We start from the raw sequence: 18,774 nt of genomic DNA, 5'->3' as shown, positions 1-18,774 counted from the left end.
CCCAGGCTCATTGTCTGAAGTAGCTGACATTGAATTTCTTTGGCAGACTACTAAGGCTATTAAGAAGTCAGAAAGACACTTATCTAGTGGTTAGAGCAGGGTTCATGGTGTCTACATCTGGTTCTATTTTACTGACTGATCTTGAGCATTCCCTGTCACCTTTCTGTGTCCCCATTTTCCCCATCTGTACAAAGGTGGGAATACCTCCTACACAAGGGTGATATAAGCGTCATTTAACCTAATTGTAAAGTTCTGGACAATCCCTAGGTGCCAGGTGCTGAGCAAGTACAAAATAAACACTAAGATTTATAACAATAATTTAAAAAACCTCCACAACAATCTTTAAGGATTCTTAAAACATCCTTTAATTTTCCAGTTGTTTCAAGACAGCTGCTGCAAAAGCAGGTTTGCAGGACAAAGAGAACACAGCCCGGGACATGACACCAAACCATGGGTAGCAATTTCCCTCTCAAAAATATGAATACAATGCATACTTTGTATTAAAGATTGGAAGAAATCCATCAGCCATGATGAATAAGGATCCTTTTCCAGTGTGGGTGACAGTAGTGAATGGCGGAAGGAAAGATGGAAGTGATGCTGCAACAGATTAGCATGGTATTCCAGAAACTCATCTCAGACAGGTTGGCTCTCGTAATCTACCTCCTCCTTCCTTCCCTGCCCATTACTGTTGAGTACATGTCTGCTACAGTACCTGTGATGTGAATCGGGGTGTATCTTTCAAGCAGGTGACTGACAAAAGTGATATTTACGAAAAGGAGAGTTAAATGTCTGAAGAAGTTTCCCTGCCTGTTAAAAAGTTGAGTTGGCAATTTCCACCTACTTCCACCATTATCTGGAACAGAATGATCTCTGGAAACTGATGATTCATGGCTCTGAGGCAGAAGAACTGTGGAAATTGAAATTGATGACCCAATGTGTTGCCTCTAATGATATATGAATTGGCTCAACACCATCCAAAATAAAAGCCAAGTTCCATCAGTCGGGAAACTAGCAACCAGTTCTCTTTGCAGTGGAAACAGTGAAGAAAAAAGAAAAATCAATGCACCTACACAGCATTGTACAGAAGAGCAATAGTGTCAACAGAACTCAAATCAACAAAACCTTGGGACAACTTCAAGACCATCAAGATTTCACAAATTAGATCGAGATCTGCCCTTAACGGTCATGGTGCTGTTTCCATTAGTGATAGCTGAACTTCCATTTACGGTATCAGACAAACAAAGAGAGAATCCTTCCCCTCACTGTCCCCCCGCCTCCCACAGCTGGCTGCCCCCTTTAAAACTCAAGGCAAATCAGCAACAGCTCAACAGAGACAGCCCGATATCTATTTGCACCTCTATCCCCCCCACCCCACCCCTATCCAAATTTCATCTAGGTTAAACTTTGTAAGTTTCCTCTTGGTGAAGGGAGATCAGTGCAAATGCTCTCAGGATAATACATTAGGGGAGCTTGGCATGATTAAGTGTAAAAAAACCCAAACCTCAGACTGTATGTCCCCATGCTATTAGTACAGTACAATACCACCCATAACCTACGTGTTTTATCAATAGTTACTGTAGATTGCACAGCAGGGGAAGTGGCCCATGCTGCTCTGATTCTGGGACATGATAGCATGGATTACACTGTAGTGATTTTCTTGTCCTTGGTGGCCTGTTTGATGGCAGCCTGCTCGCAGATGATCTCTTTCAGACGCTGCAGTCTCATGTTCTGGGTTGTCTGGTCCCCGACGCCAGTCTGGCTACGGTGCAGCAAGCTCAAGGCATAGATGTACTCCAGCTCCGTGTACTTCACTCCTTGATCCACCACTACATTTAAGAGCTCATCCGCCGTGTTGTACAGCATCTCATAATACTGCCTGTAAAGCAAGCAAGGAAACCAGCCATGAGCATGATCCCAGGTGCTTTTGAATCATACATCCATTTACAGTATACTGTAATTTATGTATTATTGGTATTACGGTAGCGCCTATGAGTCCCAGTCATAGACCTGGGCCTCACTGTGCTAGGTGCTGTACAAACACAGAAAAGACGGTTCCTGCCCCCAAAGACTTACAATCTAAGTATAAGACGAGAGACAAAAGGTAATACAGACAGATCATAGAATATTAGGGTTGGAAGAGACCTCAGGAGGTCATCGAGTCCAACCCCCTGCTCAAAGCAGGACCAACCCCAACTAAATCATCCCAGCCAGGGAGTTGTCAAGCCAGGCCTTAAAAACCCCTAAGAATGGAGATTCCACCACCTCCCTAGGGAACCCATTCCAGTGCTTCACCACCCTCCTAGTGAAATAGTGTTTCCTAATATCCAACCTAGACCTCCCCCACAGCAACTTGAGACCATTGCTCCTTGTTCTGTCATCTGCCACCACTGAGAACAGCTGAGTTCCATCCTCTTTGGAACCCCCCTTCAGGTAGTTGAAGGCTGCTATCAAATCCCCCCTCACTCATCTCTTCTGCAGACTAAATAACCCCAGTTCCCTCAGCATCTCCTCGTAATTCCTGTGCCCCCTAATCATTTGCTTTGCCCTCTGCTGGACTCTCTCCAATTTGTCCACATCCCTTCTGTAGTGGGGGGACCAAGACTGGACTCAATACTCCAGATGTGGCCCCACCAGTGCTGAACAGATAGACAGATGAGGAGGACATCCCTTGCGCCCCTCCACATCTCACACCATTCATCCACAACTAAATCACACCTCTGTGCCATGGGAACCTATAGGGAAAATCTTCTTTAGAAGTTAGCAACAGCAGGAATATTATCTTTAGACATCTGGTCTCTAGAGGGCAGTGGGACAAGTACAAGCCAGCCAGCACATTGCAGTTCATTTAGACTTTCTCAGTCCAACCTGGTCAAAGGGCAGAAACCTTCGGGATTGGAGGGGTTCAATTAACATGATAAGAGCTTATGCCCTTGCCCCAACTAATGGATGCTAATAGGAAGTAGGGTTGTCAACCCTCCAGGATTGGCCTGGACTCGTCAGTAATTTCTGTGATGAAATATCCAGGAATACATCCAGCCAAAATTGGCAACCCTAATAGGAAGCAGAGTGGATCTACAGGCAGGGCCCTAAACTCAGAGTCAGTCAATGTCATTGTAATTGCCCAACATTTGAAAAAGAAATTCAAAAAATGAAAATGTCTTTCAGATGGGTCTGGGTGGCTCTTGGAATAAGTTAAAGCCGAGATGAGGGTCGTACAGAAGCTGCAGATCTCGTTAGTTTCAATTAGTGTTAAATGCACCGAATTAAAGAATGAATTTTAAAGCTGTGAATTTAAGCAAGGAGTCACTTCAGTGATGAAGGTGTCACTTTCCAAGGGGGTTGAGGGTGAACAGTCTGACAGTTAAGCACCGGACCATTATGGAAAGGTTGTGCTTTGATTGGCCTACGGATTGGATTTTATTCCTGTGTTCCAGCCAATCAGAAAGAAGCGATTACACTTGCTGTACTTCTATTGGATTTGTGGTAGGAGACTGGTTGAGAGGTTTTACTTTTTCCGCCCCCTCTTCTCCTAAGAATAAACCTATTTAATGACAAGCTCATTTTAATTATTTGTAAAATGAGGGAACGTCAGTGATCTCTCTAGAAAGAGGGAGTGTTGTCTAGTGGTTGGAGCAGGGGACTAGGAGTCAGGACACTGGGTTTCTTTGCATGGCACTATAACTGTGTGGCCTTGCAGAAAACACACAGCTTCTTGGTGCCTCATCTGTACAATGGGTAGAATAATGGTTACCAAGAAGGATCTCATGAAGTTGCCAGGAGTCTGAGGTCCAGACTGTGCCATGAAGGGAGAGGCCAGTGTGGGGGTGGGCTGGAGCGCCCCAGGCCGGGGGCGCTTTGGAAGCATTATGCCTTAGGGTGCTGTTGGGTTATTCCCTTTAGGAAGCAGCATTTTCTTCCCTCCATGGCTATCCTACCCTTCCGGCCAGTGTTGAGGTGTCAGGGCTCTGGCTCCATCAACCCCCAGTCCCTTTAGCGGTGGCAGGTGCTGCAATTCTGGGCAGACCCTGCTGGGAGAAAGTTCCTTGTACACTGCTTTACTTGTGGAACTGCAAGGCTGGCTCTCCCAGGTAGGTGTTGAGACCAGGCTGCTGGGTCTGCTTTTCTCTGGGGGTGTCACAGGCACAGGGAGTGTAGGATGGACGGATGGATGGATAGATAGATGGAAAATCTCTCTTTGCCAGTTAGGAACCAACTACCCTTTTTCCTTTGTATGGATCCTAAACAAACAAGGGTCTTAGAAGCTCAGGATAAAGATCTATTTCTCTTTGCATGCAGCATATTGCAACAAGAACTCATTTCAAATGAGCACCATGACCCCTGTATGTCTCCCAGCTGCAGAGCAAGGGAAGGCAGGAACGCTGCAGTGTGTCTGAAGGTGAAGTCGGTGTTGTTTGTGTGAGCTCCGGCAATGGGACGTGGTGGAGTAAATAATTTAAGCGCTTCCAGGGGTGACCCAGGAAAGCTATCACCTTCGGCTCCTCTCCGCTGTTTGAATGCATTAAAATGGCAATCCGAGGAGCCACTAGAAAGCGGTGCACTAAATATTACATTCCTCCGGTCCTTTGGTGTGCAGGCCCCAGGGATGGCCTAAGTGAGAGACCCCACTGCCTGCGCACAGTACCCAGCATACAAACTGGAGCACTAATCAGTTTTACAGATGGCCTTGTCCAGGTGCCGCAAAGCTCACATTGTGACTGGCTAGATTCTCACACTGTACTGGTCTCGCTACAGTCCAGCAGAGATGTTATCTGTCTCTGTGTCCTTCAAGACTTAATCCACTGCTGTGGCTTGAAGGATTTGTTCCCGTAGCTCGAGTCTGTTCCCAAGTTATCCTCATCCTGAGCCGGCGGGGGGGGGGGGAGGGGGGGATGGTTCTGACGGCTAAATGATGGTGACACAAAACTCATCCCCAATTTGGAGCACAACACAGGATGGGTGATGGACAGGAGTTCGGGTGAGCTGCCCGAGTGTGTGTGTCAGAGGCGGGGTGTGCAGGGAAGGGCAGAGGAAATGGAAATAGAAAGAAGCTCCTTAAGAGCGTTCCACTGGGTTAAACTGAAAAACAAAGAGAGCTGGTTAGTTTCCAGGTTAACGTTACCGTCAAGAAAGTTCCTGGAGCTAGAGAGAGTCAAAGAGCCAGTTCACTGGTGAAGTTTCCGAGCCATCACAAGACATCCCCTGAGAGTTTGTGATGTTGCTGGTACTGCAAGGCACTATCCCCACCAGAAACATAGGACAAACGGGTCAGGGAATCTGTGATGATATTGAACAGTGGCTCCCAAACTTTCTTGTGTCAAGGACGCCTTTGGCATCTGCCTAACTGTCCCCGATCACTTTTATTTCCGGGGCTACCGTAACTCCCCCGCCAGCATGGGAACGGTGCGTGAGAGGTCACACAATGTGGAGGACACCATTTTGAGAACAACCTGGTGTCCTCCATGCAGAAAAAGTGCCGGAATGCTGTTCGGGTGAGTTCCAGCCCTGGGTCAGGGGATGGATCCCCGCATAACCCTCAGTGGATGAAATCCACCCATTTCACCCAGAACAGGCTTAATAACTATGCCTTTTATAGTGCCTCTCACCTCAAGGAATCCCAGTGTTTTACTGGCTATGTTATCTAGAGCACTCACCTGTTCAAGAGTGTGTGTGGAGGGGTGTGAGACAGACAGACAGACAGGAGAGATCTTCTACTGCCCTCTAGTTGCTGCGGTCTGGAGACGTTATAACCCCTAATAGTATTTCAGCCACACACTCCTGGGCAGGTCTGCTACTCCATCGAACATCCAAGTCATCCATGTTTTCCTCACTGATTTCAATACAGAATGATTTTGTTCCCGTCCTGAACTTCGTTACGTCACGCCTATATTAGCAGCCCTATGGCAGCTTCCATGGAGTGAGCCCCCCGAAAAGATAAAATGTCCAGGGGCAACATTGGATGTTCTAAGATTTTATTGCTGTATTCTTTTTAGCAGCTGTTTCTCTGTCTCACTCACTCTGACTGGGATGTTGACTGTGCTGAATGAAACCAACGCTATTTCAGACGGTGGTCAAAAACATCTATTTTCCCCAGGTAAGAAGCATTTTGTAAGGCTGAGACTGCCCCTTTAAGAGCACGGCCCTGAAATCTTTTATGGAACGTTCGTAGAGCATCACTGGGAAAAGCTAAGAAACTTTGGGACCAAATTGCTTAATACTGCACTAAAATAGTGAGAGACCAAGCCTAACTTTGTCTCCTACATGTCCTGAAATAGACCTGTCTAATGCTGGTACTATAATTCCAGCAGAATGACAAAGCCTCAGCACTCTGCTGATAGCAAAATGGATAACAAAGTCCTGAGAAGCCCTTACTGTGGGGCAAAACTGTTTAACTCAGGAACCCACCATGAAGAAGCCAACACGTCTAGCCAACCATACTAATGGATCCACTATTCTTTTAGGGTCAGATCCTGCCTCCAGTAGCGTAGCTGCGGGGGGAGCAGCTGCTCTCCCATTGAGCACAAGTGGTGCCTTTTTAATTTTTTGGCACCTTTTAAAATTGTTACTCACCCGGCGGCGCTCTGGGTCTTCGCCGGCCGGTCCGGCACTTTGGTGGCGGGGCCCTTCACGCGCTCCAGGTCCTTGGCGGTATTTCGGCGGCGAGGGCCTTCAGTACTGCTGGGGACCCGGAGCGCCGCCCGGTGAGTACAAGCGGGTGACACCTTTCTTTATGTCCGCTCCCCCTGTTCGCTCCACCTAGCTACGCCACTGCCTGCCTCCCCTCCCATGTTGGTGCACAGGAGCCAAAAACCTCCGCAGACCTTGGGCAGTTCCAGGTTTGTGGATGTAGTGGCAGATCACAGAACGGGGCATGTTCCCCTTTATAGCCCCAGGGCTGCCACAAGCTGTCTCCCAGCCAGCTGCTTGCAGCTCAGCCAGTTCTTCAGCTAAGCAGTCAATGGGAACTCTGGTCACAAGCAGGGGAGCTGAATAGCACGAGTAGCTTCGCGGTCAAGTGGGCTAAGCATGGGACTAAGGAGCACTGGACTATTGATTTTTATTCCAGCTTCCTCTTTTGACCTTAGTTAAGTCTCTTAACCTTTCTTGCCTGAGATTCCCCATTTGCAAAATCCTGTGGCAAACGGGATGCTGTGATGATAAAGGCGTAAAATCTGAAAGATGGCTCTCTAAAGTGAGGCTCCTAAATCCATATCGAGGCACCTAAATAAATGGTCTGATTTTTCTGAAGTGCTGAGCAACCAGCAGCTCCCATTAACCTCCCTGGGAGCTGCTGGCTGCTCAAAACACGTTGGAAAATCAGACCACATATTTAAGTGCCTAAATATGAATGTAGGAATCTAATTTTAGAGTAAGTTTGAAAATCTTGTTCAATGTGTATTACCTACACCCCTCTTCCCCACTCACCCTCTACATTAAAAAAACAGTAAGGTTGTAAAGTCAAGCACTCAAAAGTCAAAAAATGCCTGCCCCCTTTGGAGAACTTAGCTGCAAAGCTCAAACAAATTTCTACTGAGCACGTGCACACTGAGATTTTTCAGAAGTTTATAAATTTAGCCAGATTGAGGTGGATTTTCACAGGGATGGCAAAAGGCATATCCCTAACATAACAGTCACTCCCCTGCCAAATTTCAAGTCCCTGCACCAACGTATGGGGGCAGTAGAGCCTCTCAAGGAAAAGGTCACCAGAATTTTTGTCTAACATGGGCAAAACAACTTATTTCCCCTTAATCTCTTTCTCAGAAACGGCCGAACCATTCCCGCTGAAACTTTCCAAAACAAGCCAGCCTGAGACAGACACACAGCCTGAGAAATTTCAGCCCAAAGTTTGGTGAAGTTGTAAGCAACCAAATTATAAGCAACCGAAAGCAGGGTCTTACCCAGGGAAATGTCAGGCAGCCATAATGCTAGGCTGCGCTATAATGTGCTAAAAGCACACACAAAACCTTCTGGTGCTCTCCCTGGCCCCAGCTCATCTGGACACCTGCTCTTTTCAAAACTTTCTGAAATGTTTCAAACTATACACAGGCAGCTGGGTCACACGTCTCTTTCAGCAGGAGGCTGGACAAAGATGTCCACATCCCTTTTATTTAGGGTGACCAGACAGCAAGTGTGAAAAATCAGGACGGGGTGGGGGGTAATAGGAGCCTATATAAGAAAAAGACCCAAAAATCAGGACTGTCCCTATAAAATCAGGACATCTGGTCACCCTACTTTTATTTGTCTGTCTGTGGAAGCATTTATGTTACACTGACCGCCCTGGGATATGAGCTCCTGGTTTTGGGGTGCATCCTAACAAATCATCTTGCTGACCCTCACTAAATCTCCCTGTGATCAATAGGTTTGAGTTGGCACCGGGGAAACAGAAAAGGTTCACAACCTTGTCCAAAAGTGCTAACTCTGGCCCCGCATTCACCATTCTTTTACCATGACGATGCAGATTGCCTCCTCCCCCCTTCCCCTCTGTAATGTGTCCTAAACCCTCAGTTTCTTTTGCAGTAGAAATCGGCACCTAATCAATTCAGGAGTCACCTGTCACTCTTTTCAGAATCAGATTATTTTTTTAATTAAAAATTTCCTACAAAGAAAAAGAAAGGTATGCATTTTTAATTGGGTAAAATGAAAACTCGGCCTCTCTGGCATTGCATCGCCTTTGGCCAAGCCCGATTTGTAGGAATAATTATTCACTGCGTTACTGAGTCTGCTCAACTTTTCCTCCCTTGTCTTTGAAAGTATTAATAAATATTGATCAGACACACTCCTGTTTGCCTTTGCCAAAGCAATTCTAATGGACTCATCTCCTGATGTTATCAAATAATGAAATATGAAAGAGTGAGTGGAATTAATCTCTTGTTCTGTGATTTTTTATTTAGGCTCTTCATTTTACTTTCAGAAATGCGTTTGTGCTTGCCACTACAAATGTTCTTTTGATTGTCAGAAGGGGAGGACAGGTTATGGAGAGTTGTTCTGCACTCAGTGGAACTTCACAAAATACTTTGCTTTTTAATCTTGCCATTTAAAAAGTAAAAAAACCCAATTAACATTTATCAGAAGTCTCTTCCACCATCTGATGAGACAAGTTAATAAATACTAATATGTATTAACACACCTAGCAAAAAACCCCTAATGCCCTTGGCCTCCAATCAGCTTCATTGTGACTGTGTTTGGGTGCAAGGGTCCACCCCTGCATGGAAAATCAGATCTGCCAGGCAGTCAGATACACAAAGACAGGCGCAGTATCAGAACCTGTATAGAATGGAACAGATTGGAGCCTGATCCCACAAATCTTTCGCACCTGAGGAGACCCACTGAAGTCACGGAGCTGCTTGAGAGAGTGAGGACTATTTGTGTGATTGTAAGCCTGTTGGGAGCAGGGACTGTCTCTTTGTTCTGTGTTTGTACATCACCTTGCACAATGCGGACCCGATCCATTACTGGGGCCCTTATTATTACAAATAAATAATAACAACTGTGTGAACACAGGTTAGACCTATGATACTCAGACCTCAGTGGTTCAGGAGCCAAATTAGTGATCAACATTAGCCAGAAGAGCCACAGTAGTGTGAATTCACTGTTTCATTTACTCTCTCTCTTTCTAAATTGTCGCAGCAAAATGACTGACCAAGTATTCTGCAAGTGGTTAATAATGTAGTAAAAGCATCCTGATTGGTTAATAATTAATTCACACAGTGTTTTAATATCAAGTGCTATAAAGAGCCGCAGGAGACACATTAAAGAGCCACTTGCAGCTCCCAAGCCTCAGTCTGAGTATCATTGGATCGATTCGCTCTCAGCTGGGTCTTCTCTGCCAAGGGCCCATGACGTTGCAAAGGCTCTTGTGATCACCCTGAGTAAAGTTGCAGCATCTTCCCTGTATCGAGAGCCTGTGGCAAATGCCAGTCGGGCTAATCTCAGCATTTAAAGGACACCACAGGGCGCCAGGCTGTCCTCCAGGCCCTCTGGCACTGCCGCCCAAGGCATTAAATCCTGTATATGGGTGTTGGTGCCCAAACAAATCAGGAAGGTTTTTGTGACTCTGAGGGGTAAAAATACTAATCAGGCCTCTCCTTTGTGCACCCTCCCCGGTAAGAGAAGAAGGGGCCATGCAAAGCAAAAGATAGGTCACGTTTAAAACAAATAAGGAATTGGTTCTTCACACATGGTCTGACATTGCTCTCCCTTACACTCCAGTAAATCAAGAGGAACTCCATTGTTACACCAGAGTAAAAGTGGTGATCAGAGCCAGGCTCACACTGTGTGATCAGCTACTGTCACATACCATCTCCAGATCTGGAAAGGACTGGATGATGTTACAGCCAATACGAAGAGTCTGTGGCAGTTACGCATGCTGAGATACAGGCAATCAAAGTTCATGCTTCAGGTGGTAAGCCAAGTGTGCAACCACTATGGAGAGGAGCATATCCCCGCTCCAGCTTTATCCCATTCTGCTCATGTCCCTCTCAGTGCAGGAGCAGGACTGATGCATTCTCAGAGCGAGTCCCTCCAAGCTACTGGCAACGTGGCTTTAGCACTGGTGGGAGTTGATCACTGCAGGGTCAGGAAGAAATTCAACCTTCTTGTTTGCACAACTGATCAGCTGGGGACGTGGACCTGGTTTGATGGCTCATTGGCTTGACCTGGTATGGCAGACCTCATATCTGTACATCTTTTACAAGTTCTTAGAATGGATTACTCCTGATGTCAGGTGACAGTAAAAGCAATTACCTCCTTAGGAGAGGAAGGAAACAACTAATTCATTCCCTTCCTTTTGCTCTTTAGAATGGGAGAAGCCGGAGAAGGTGATAGATGCCTCAGGACCAGTCCTCTCTGTCTATATTCACCCAACAGATTGGTGGCAGTAATACAGAGGCTTAGGGAGGGACGGGGGGAGGGAAGTGATGGAATATCTCAGAACTTCAATGATGGTTCAAAGGACGACCCGGGGGAAGCGCTTCAACAGCTGGTAATACAGGCAGCGGAACCAGCCTTGTCTTTATGACATGAAACTTATTTGGAAAACACAAGGCTCAGTCCTGCCACCCTTGCTCGTGTGAGTGGTCCCTAACTCATCTCATGGAAAGCCCCTGGGCCATTTATTTAAGGCCTGTTCACCTGTCAGGGCTGGGGCATTGGGCCCAAAGTTTCTGAATTCTCTGGTGTGTCCTAAAATTCTTATGGTAGGATTTAGGGTAAGAGGATAAACACTATGCCTTGATCTTTAGAGCACGTGGAGCTGGATCTAATGCCCAGTGAAGTCAATGGGACTCTTTCTGTAGGCTTTGGATCTGGCCCATGAAGAACTACTGCTGTAAGTGACTCCCTTCTGTACTAACAACAAACGGAAGATATTGATATCCGCGTCGGACATGACGCTGGGATCAAATGAAGACACGCTGAGAACAAATCTGAAGAGACGGAACAAAAGAAGCCAAAGGCCAGAAAAGAGGGTTGTGTTTTCAAAATGATGGTTTCAAAACAAAACGTCCAGATCCCCAGTACCGAACCCATTTAACAACGCTGCAGTTCTGAGCACGTTTATTAGAAATAAAAACCTCTTTGTAAAAATGATCGTCTCTTGAACTCTCTTTTTTGGAGGAAAGAAAAAAAAGCGGGTTTCTCACTTAAAATTTTTTTCTCTGAAAAGGCAGTCATGGCGAGACAAGCTCCTTTGAGAGCTATTAATGCGTCTCTCCATTTAAATGCTAATGTTAACCGATAACCCGGGACCTGCACACAGAAAAGTTTTTCAGAGGATGGTCGGGTGAATTCAAAATTCAATCATGATTTTCTTAAGAATGATTTGCTCTCATCTTAAGAGAAAGACCTTCCGATTTCTGCTGTGTTATTTTAGAATAAGGAACATCACTTTTATTATTCATATTTTTACATAGATGCCGATTCTGTAACAACGCAAGGCAGTGAGGTATGGACTCCGCAGCTACAAATTCAGCTCTGAATGCTGGCTTAGCAAATATAGGAAGTGTTCTTCCCATTATATCCTCCCCTTTTTTTGTCCATACCCACAAATATGCTGGGTGCTATACAAAGCAAGTAAAATGACCTCTCTTGAGGAGTTAACCACAGGTGAGAATAACAAACAATAGGCAGTCAAGATGAAGAAAGCGAAAGGTTGCAGTAATCAGTCACTTAGTGTAAGTACGTGCAAGATCTTGGTGGTGCCAGTAAGTTATATATTCAGAGAGCGTGTGAGTGAACGAGTAAGAGCATATGTATATATGTGTCCTTTAACTCCTGAAACTAAAGGACAGTATTGGCACAAGAACAAATGAATATATATTGGCCATGAATAAATTTAGGCTGGAAATTAGAAGAAGGGTTCTAACTATCTAAGGATTAAGGTGCTGGAACAGCCTCGCAATAGGAGTAGTAGGGGGCAAACAACCAACTGTTGGTTTTAAGTTGGCGATTGATAAGTTGATGAATAGGATGTGACGTGGCTGCCTGTGATAACGGGACTGGACTAGATGAACCAGTCTTTTGTTTCTAGATCATTTCTTGTTGGCCATGTGGAAGAAGAAGGTTTGGGAAGTGATTTGAATGGGGAGACAAGAGGGTGATGGATTGGCGAACAGGGATCGTGGGGACATTATCTGTAGGGAGCACAAGAGATAGGGGTGGGAGAGGAAATCTAACAGGTTAAAGGTGGGTGTCATTAGTGGAGCAGTGGGGGCAGGAGAGAGATGAGGTCTAAAATGTTGGCTGCAGCAGCATTGTGCAGGGCCCTGAATGCAAAGGCAAGACTTTTAAACTTGATACACTGGGCAAAGGGGAGCCCATGGAATCCAGTATTTCTCAGACATTCCCACTCTTTACAAAGACAACTGTGATTTTTGCATGCTTTCCAATTATGTTTGTTTTAAAGCAAGTAGGAGCCTACAAAGGTGAGTTCCTGGTCCTTCTTTCCCACTGGGAGCTCATGAGAGCATAAAAGCAATTAGAAATGGAACACTTACTACTGTACATCACAGAGTCCATTCTACCAGATGTGCAGGATCACTTCCTACACTGTATTCTCTACGTGCTATGTCCAGTCATGGTCCCACTATTCCTCATAATCCTTTTAAAATGTTCTTTGTTTAACTTAATCTGATTTACATTCTTTTGGGCCTGTTCAGACAATGATAGCGATCCTAATAATGATCCTTCATTTCAAAAGAACTTTGCAACCGTACAATTGATCACTTCACATGCTACTGACATGCAGCCTCTTGTCAGAGGAAAGAAAGACAGCAGCTCTGTAACAGGGCAGTGCAAGACTATGTAGCAATTCAGGACAGGAAATGAAGAATACTATCACCAATACCTTCCTGAAGTAAAACAAGAATAAAGTATATAAACAATTTCATTTAGGGGAATAATGATGGAAATTTTCAAGAAGTGAAATGGTGTGTTAAAGGAAATATAACTTGAAAGGAAGAAATAACAGAGAATTTATAAAATAATGCTACTTTGCACTCCTCTGAAAATCAAAACATGTTATAGGTTCTTTAGACTTTATGGCCAGAAAGGAGCATCATGATCATCTAGTCTGACCTCTGCAAATCACAGGCCACAGAACCTCACCCACCCACTCCTGTAATAGACCCCTAACCTTTGGCTGAGTTACCAAACTCCTGAAATCTTGAGTTAAAGACTTCAAGTTACAGAGAATCCACCATCAGCAAGTGACCTGTGCCCCACTCTGAAGAGGAGGGTGGAAAAAACCCCCAGGGTCTCTGCCAGTCTGACCTGGGGGCAAATTCCTTCCTGGCCCCAAAGATGGCAAACAGTTACACCCTGAGCACGTGGGCAAGATCCACCAGCCACACACCTGGGAAAGAATTCTTTATAGTAACTCAGAGCCCTCCCCATCTAGTGGCCCATCACCAACCGCTGAAGATATTTGCTAATAGCAGTTGCGGATGGGCCATATGCCATTGTAGCCAATCTCATCATACCATCCCCTCCATAAACTTATCAAGCTCACCAAACTTTTATGAATTAAGGTTTACAACCCCCTCCAGTGAGGTGGGGGTAGTGTGAGCTCCTTTTACAAATGGGGGAACTAAGACACAGAGAGTTTAAGTGACTTGTCCAAAGAAAAAAAAAACAGTGGCAGAGATGAGAATAGAGCACTGATGTCCCATCACCCAGATCTGTACCTGAGCCTCCCCCTTTGGGGACAGACTCCAGAGTCCAGGACTCTAACCTGGGGGCCAAGCAATTTTGCCTAAGAGTTTTTTTTAAAGAAGCCTAAAACTAAACTTCTGAATCCATATTAAGGCATCAAAAAAGACAATTCAAACCTGTTAAATGATTGCTCATAAACAATGTCTATGACACTCCTGGTGGCTTCACATTGACTAGCAAAATGAAGCGAAGAACAGAAATTCTCACTCTCCAAATGGAACTTTATAGGGTATTAAATAAGCACCCTCAGCACTTATCTAAATCTTTAATTAGTTCTATAATACACTGATGATATCAAGGCTAATTAAATTTATACAGATAAAGAGCAATGAAATTCTAGCCAAGTGAGCTGGAAAGTACATATTAAATAGTAAATTTAATGGTTCAAGCAGATAAGTGCAAATTTATATAAAAAAAATTCAATTCAATTTACATGTTGTACTCAAATTGATTCTGAGTGTGCAAATGATTGGGAAAAAATCTTTTTGAATATATCAGTAAAAGTGCTCATCTGACTTGTTTAAATATCAGTTATTAATGCCTGCATTTGCAAATAAACCACGCATATTTGCATTTTTACTGCATATGGTAAAATATTACCTAAACCGTATGCCAGTTTATAAAGAATATGAAGCCATTTTTCCCCCTGCCTCATGTGTAAACGAGGGGAGACTTGGAAATGAATGCAGCCCCGAAGAGGAGAGTCAGCAGTTCGAAGGAAAGTACTGCAAAAACTGCTCCAGTCAGCAAAAAAACTAATACAATTCTAGCTACCCCTTGGGAACGACAATTACTGTGGCTAAAATCCTGCCATATTTATAATCAACTGGTTCAGAACTGCACAGAAAAGCCTGATGCTGTAATCAAGGGCCGGCGTAGTGGTGCGCATTTGCAAGTGTTTAATGGAAACAGACATTAATATTATTGGTGTGTGAAGGGCACATCTTATGGGATCACGTCATTCATTTATAATCAAAGCAAAATACGTGGCAACATGGGAAAGGCTGTATCAGATATTGTGTCCTTCTAATCCAACATCCTGCTCTGGCAGCAGTCAGGAGCTGATGCTTCCAAAAACCTTTTAAACTCAATATAACTGACCAATTGCCTAAATTCCATGTTCTTGAAAAGGACCAGCTTATGCTCTGATTTCACTCATGAATTCTCTTGGCTTGCCTACTTTAGTGGCTGCCAATGCTGGTAACTGGACTTTTATGGGCAGTGACACACCAAAACCAGAATGTGGTCTTTTGCCAATTGGACATGTGGCAACTTCCACTGGGTCATCACTTTTTAGATTCTTTGCTTCAAGGGCAAAGCAATTGCCTCACATAAGATGATGTAATGTCCTTTTGGTGACATCAAGGTTCAACATCATCACGTTGTGTGAGCCCTGAAGATTCTGGGGGCTTTCGGAATGGTCTGCAAGTTCTTGCTTGCTGGACATGGGACAGAGGACTATCAAAGTCAAGACTACAATGAAGCATCCTAAGTATCATTGACTGGCCCATCAGTGAAGCACAATTAACACCAGCAGAGAAGGGGATTGAGTGCTCTGTCCCTCTCTCTGGAGATAGATGAATGGTGGGATGGGACTGGGGCACCTAAAAGGCTACTAGCAAGGGAGAGAGCAATGAAACACTAGAGGGTTCTTGTATGAAGAAAACAAGAACACTGTCCAGGCCTGGTTGTTCATGGATCCAACCTTGAGAAAAACCATGGATGTTTGCATCTATCTGATAAGTTTTGTGTATAGTATGATGCTGCCTCAGAAGAACATAAGAGGACGTGGGTATATATTCAGGATGGAGAGCTCGAGAAGCAGGTTACTTATTTCATAACACAATTCCCCAGTCAGATTTCCAGCTGAAGCAACAGCAGAAGATGCAGAGTGGCTTCACATTCCAAGCTTCCAGAAAGAAAAAGGTACTCCTGATTCTAGAAAAGGACATGTTATCAGCACCTGAAACTGCCCCTTGTGAACCTTCCTCTTCATTCACCTCGGGGGTCGCTCTCCATAGTGGACCTGATCCTTTGCCTCTTTGCTAAGATGCAATGCCAATTTTGCTGGTGGTTTTTGTGATGTGGCCACTTGGTCACTAGGAAGTGGATTCTGACTTGCCAACCAAATTCACATAAGCCACTGAACAATGAACAGATCGTAAAAACGTAGTTATTTACCAACCTGCGCTGGATTTGAACAAGCAACCAAAGAATCTCATGGTACCATATTGCATTACCCAGGGTATCTTTTACAACTACCTTTCCTTCAATAAGTAGTGAGCTGTTTTCCATGATAGCACACAGCTTAATCACTATTTGCACCTCTTTTCCTCTTCTCTCTCTTTTTGTGTGTGTGGGGGGCATAATTTTGTATAGAATTATAGAATATCAGGGTTGGAAGGGACCTCAGGAGGTCATCTAATTGAACCCCCTGCTCAAAGCAGGACCAATCCCCAACTAAATCATCCCAACCAGGGCTTTGTCAAGCCTGACCTTGTATCTGATACATATCTTAAATACACTCACAAGGAACTTACTTTAGCTTCAGATGTAATGCCTTTATGTGCTATGATATCTCATTTGAATTTTATATCCATGATATATTTGATCTCAGATCTGCAATAAAAATTTTTCAATTCTAGGCAAGCTTTGTAGCCCACAATAATGTCTGAGTAAGAAATTACATGCTGGAGATTGTTTCCTGAAAAGAATATATCATTCTTATAAATCAACATCATACATGTATGTTCAAACACAGCAATTTCGATATAATTATTTTAAAACTGCTCTGAAAAACCAAGACTTAAGGTTTTAAATATCTACCTGAATTCACACTTTTTTCTTGGCTAAAGAGCACAGGATCATAATGGGACGAATTTAATTGCCACATCAGAGTTTGTGTGTTGAAGTTCTACATCTGATGTGTGAAAGTTCAGGAATGCCAATCAGGCATGTTGCAGATGCCACTCTGCAAAATTTTCTCAGACAATCTCCATCTGCCAGATATGTTAATACTTATGTTGAATCAATAATTCACCTCCTTAACTCCATGTTTCCTGCATCTTAGTCAGAATTGTCAATGTCTGCTTCATCGGAGGATCCATACTGGACACATAGGAGTTGCCTGGCCTGCATCTCCCATTAGGTTGGTGCTGTACTGTACCCAGCAGCCAGTCACTTTCAGTATTGCAGGGATCATCGAATCCACTCAGCTGTTTCCTAGTTTACACGTGAGCCAACAAAACCAAGATGTGCCACTTTTTATTAAAACACATACTTAGCGACTCTAATGCCTCAGAATCACACTTCACCATCCAAAAGCGGGCTGAACCTTTTCTGAGAATTAAAACTCTTAGCATTTGAAATACTAAATAAAAGTCTTTGATCTTTCACCAAAGAACTCAGATTTGGTTTTGGATACAGGAAAGATATAATCAACTATAGTACTTTGGATTTACAGCCTACAGATCACACCTATCAAGTAGGAAAATACTATAATGAACTCACTGTACATGCACATGCTGCTACTCTCTGCTAGACGGAATCAGAATTGTTTATGGTGTGTCCCTTGCACTATACAGCTAACTGCTAATGGAAAATGTCCTTTAACTCAGATGGTAGAGTCCTGTCGTTATGGAGCAAGAGGACCTGGGTTCCATCCCTGAGGTTACCATAAAGCTCCAAATAGCCTCATTGGGCAACACAGTGACAGAACTGATGCCCTTGGTGGCCACATATTAATTTATTGCAGTTCTATTATCCTTGTTTTACAGCGTGAAAGAGAGACACAGTGAGTTAGAAAGACCCTGCCCAAGATCGCTCCGTGAGTCCACAGCAGATCTGGGACTAGAACCTGTGTCTCTCAGCCCTTTGCTCTAACTGAGATTACAGTACGCCACATAAAATGACTTCCCTCTCATTAGTGGCAGCTATTCTCTCTGCTCTGCCATTTCTGGCCTTGGCTTAGCTTCCCTCTCTCTCCCCCTGCTGCCAGAACTTGCCCTTCTGCCGCTGCCAAACCAGACATGTTCTCTGGAGCAGTCTGCTCCTCTGGCCTAACCTGTCTAGAACCAGCCACCGCTCCACCTATCCCCCACGCTGGAGCTAACATCAGTACTTCACACCTCTCCACATCGGCTGCCCCCGCCTGCTTTTGTGCCTTCCTATTTCTGCCGCCATAATACCGCCGCATTGGCCCGTAAAGAGCTCATCTCCTCGCCTTAATTTAATTAAAGGAGAGACATCTGCGAAATATGTGCTTTAATGGCATAGAAAAGTGATGAGTGGTGACCCTCAAACATATTACACAGCACAAATATCTGCCACATTCTAGCAGATTACTGGGCATGAAGCATTGCAGTTTCTAATGAGATCTGACTGACGGGGCAAACCAATCCGCTACTAAAGCACTTGAGTGCTTTCCCTCCTATCTATGGGGGTTTGTGGTAGAAAGAAACAGCCGACAGTGAAAGGAGCAGGACATTTTTTCTAATTGCTTCCATTTGCAGCCTGAAACAAAGCAATGGAGTTACACTTCTGGCTGACAATCTAATATTTACTTTTTGA

At 44.4% G+C, this 18,774-nt stretch overlaps 1 protein-coding gene across 1 annotated transcript in view; it reads right to left on the bottom strand.

The window, feature by feature from the left end:
* Positions 1-341: 341 nt before the first annotated feature.
* The window catches only part of EXOC4 (exocyst complex component 4), a 599,812-nt gene continuing 581,379 nt past the window's right edge, over positions 342-18,774 (bottom strand). The window contains exon 18 of the mRNA XM_048836703.2: positions 342-1,876. Coding sequence (XP_048692660.2) covers positions 1,639-1,876 — 238 coding nt within the window. The 3' untranslated portion in view covers positions 342-1,638. The remainder of the gene's footprint in view (positions 1,877-18,774) is intronic.

This window comes from Caretta caretta, chromosome 1, assembly GCF_965140235.1.
Source record: "Caretta caretta isolate rCarCar2 chromosome 1, rCarCar1.hap1, whole genome shotgun sequence".
Classification (NCBI taxonomy): domain Eukaryota; kingdom Metazoa; phylum Chordata; order Testudines; family Cheloniidae; genus Caretta; species Caretta caretta.
This window is presented reverse-complemented; position numbering and strand designations above follow the sequence as displayed.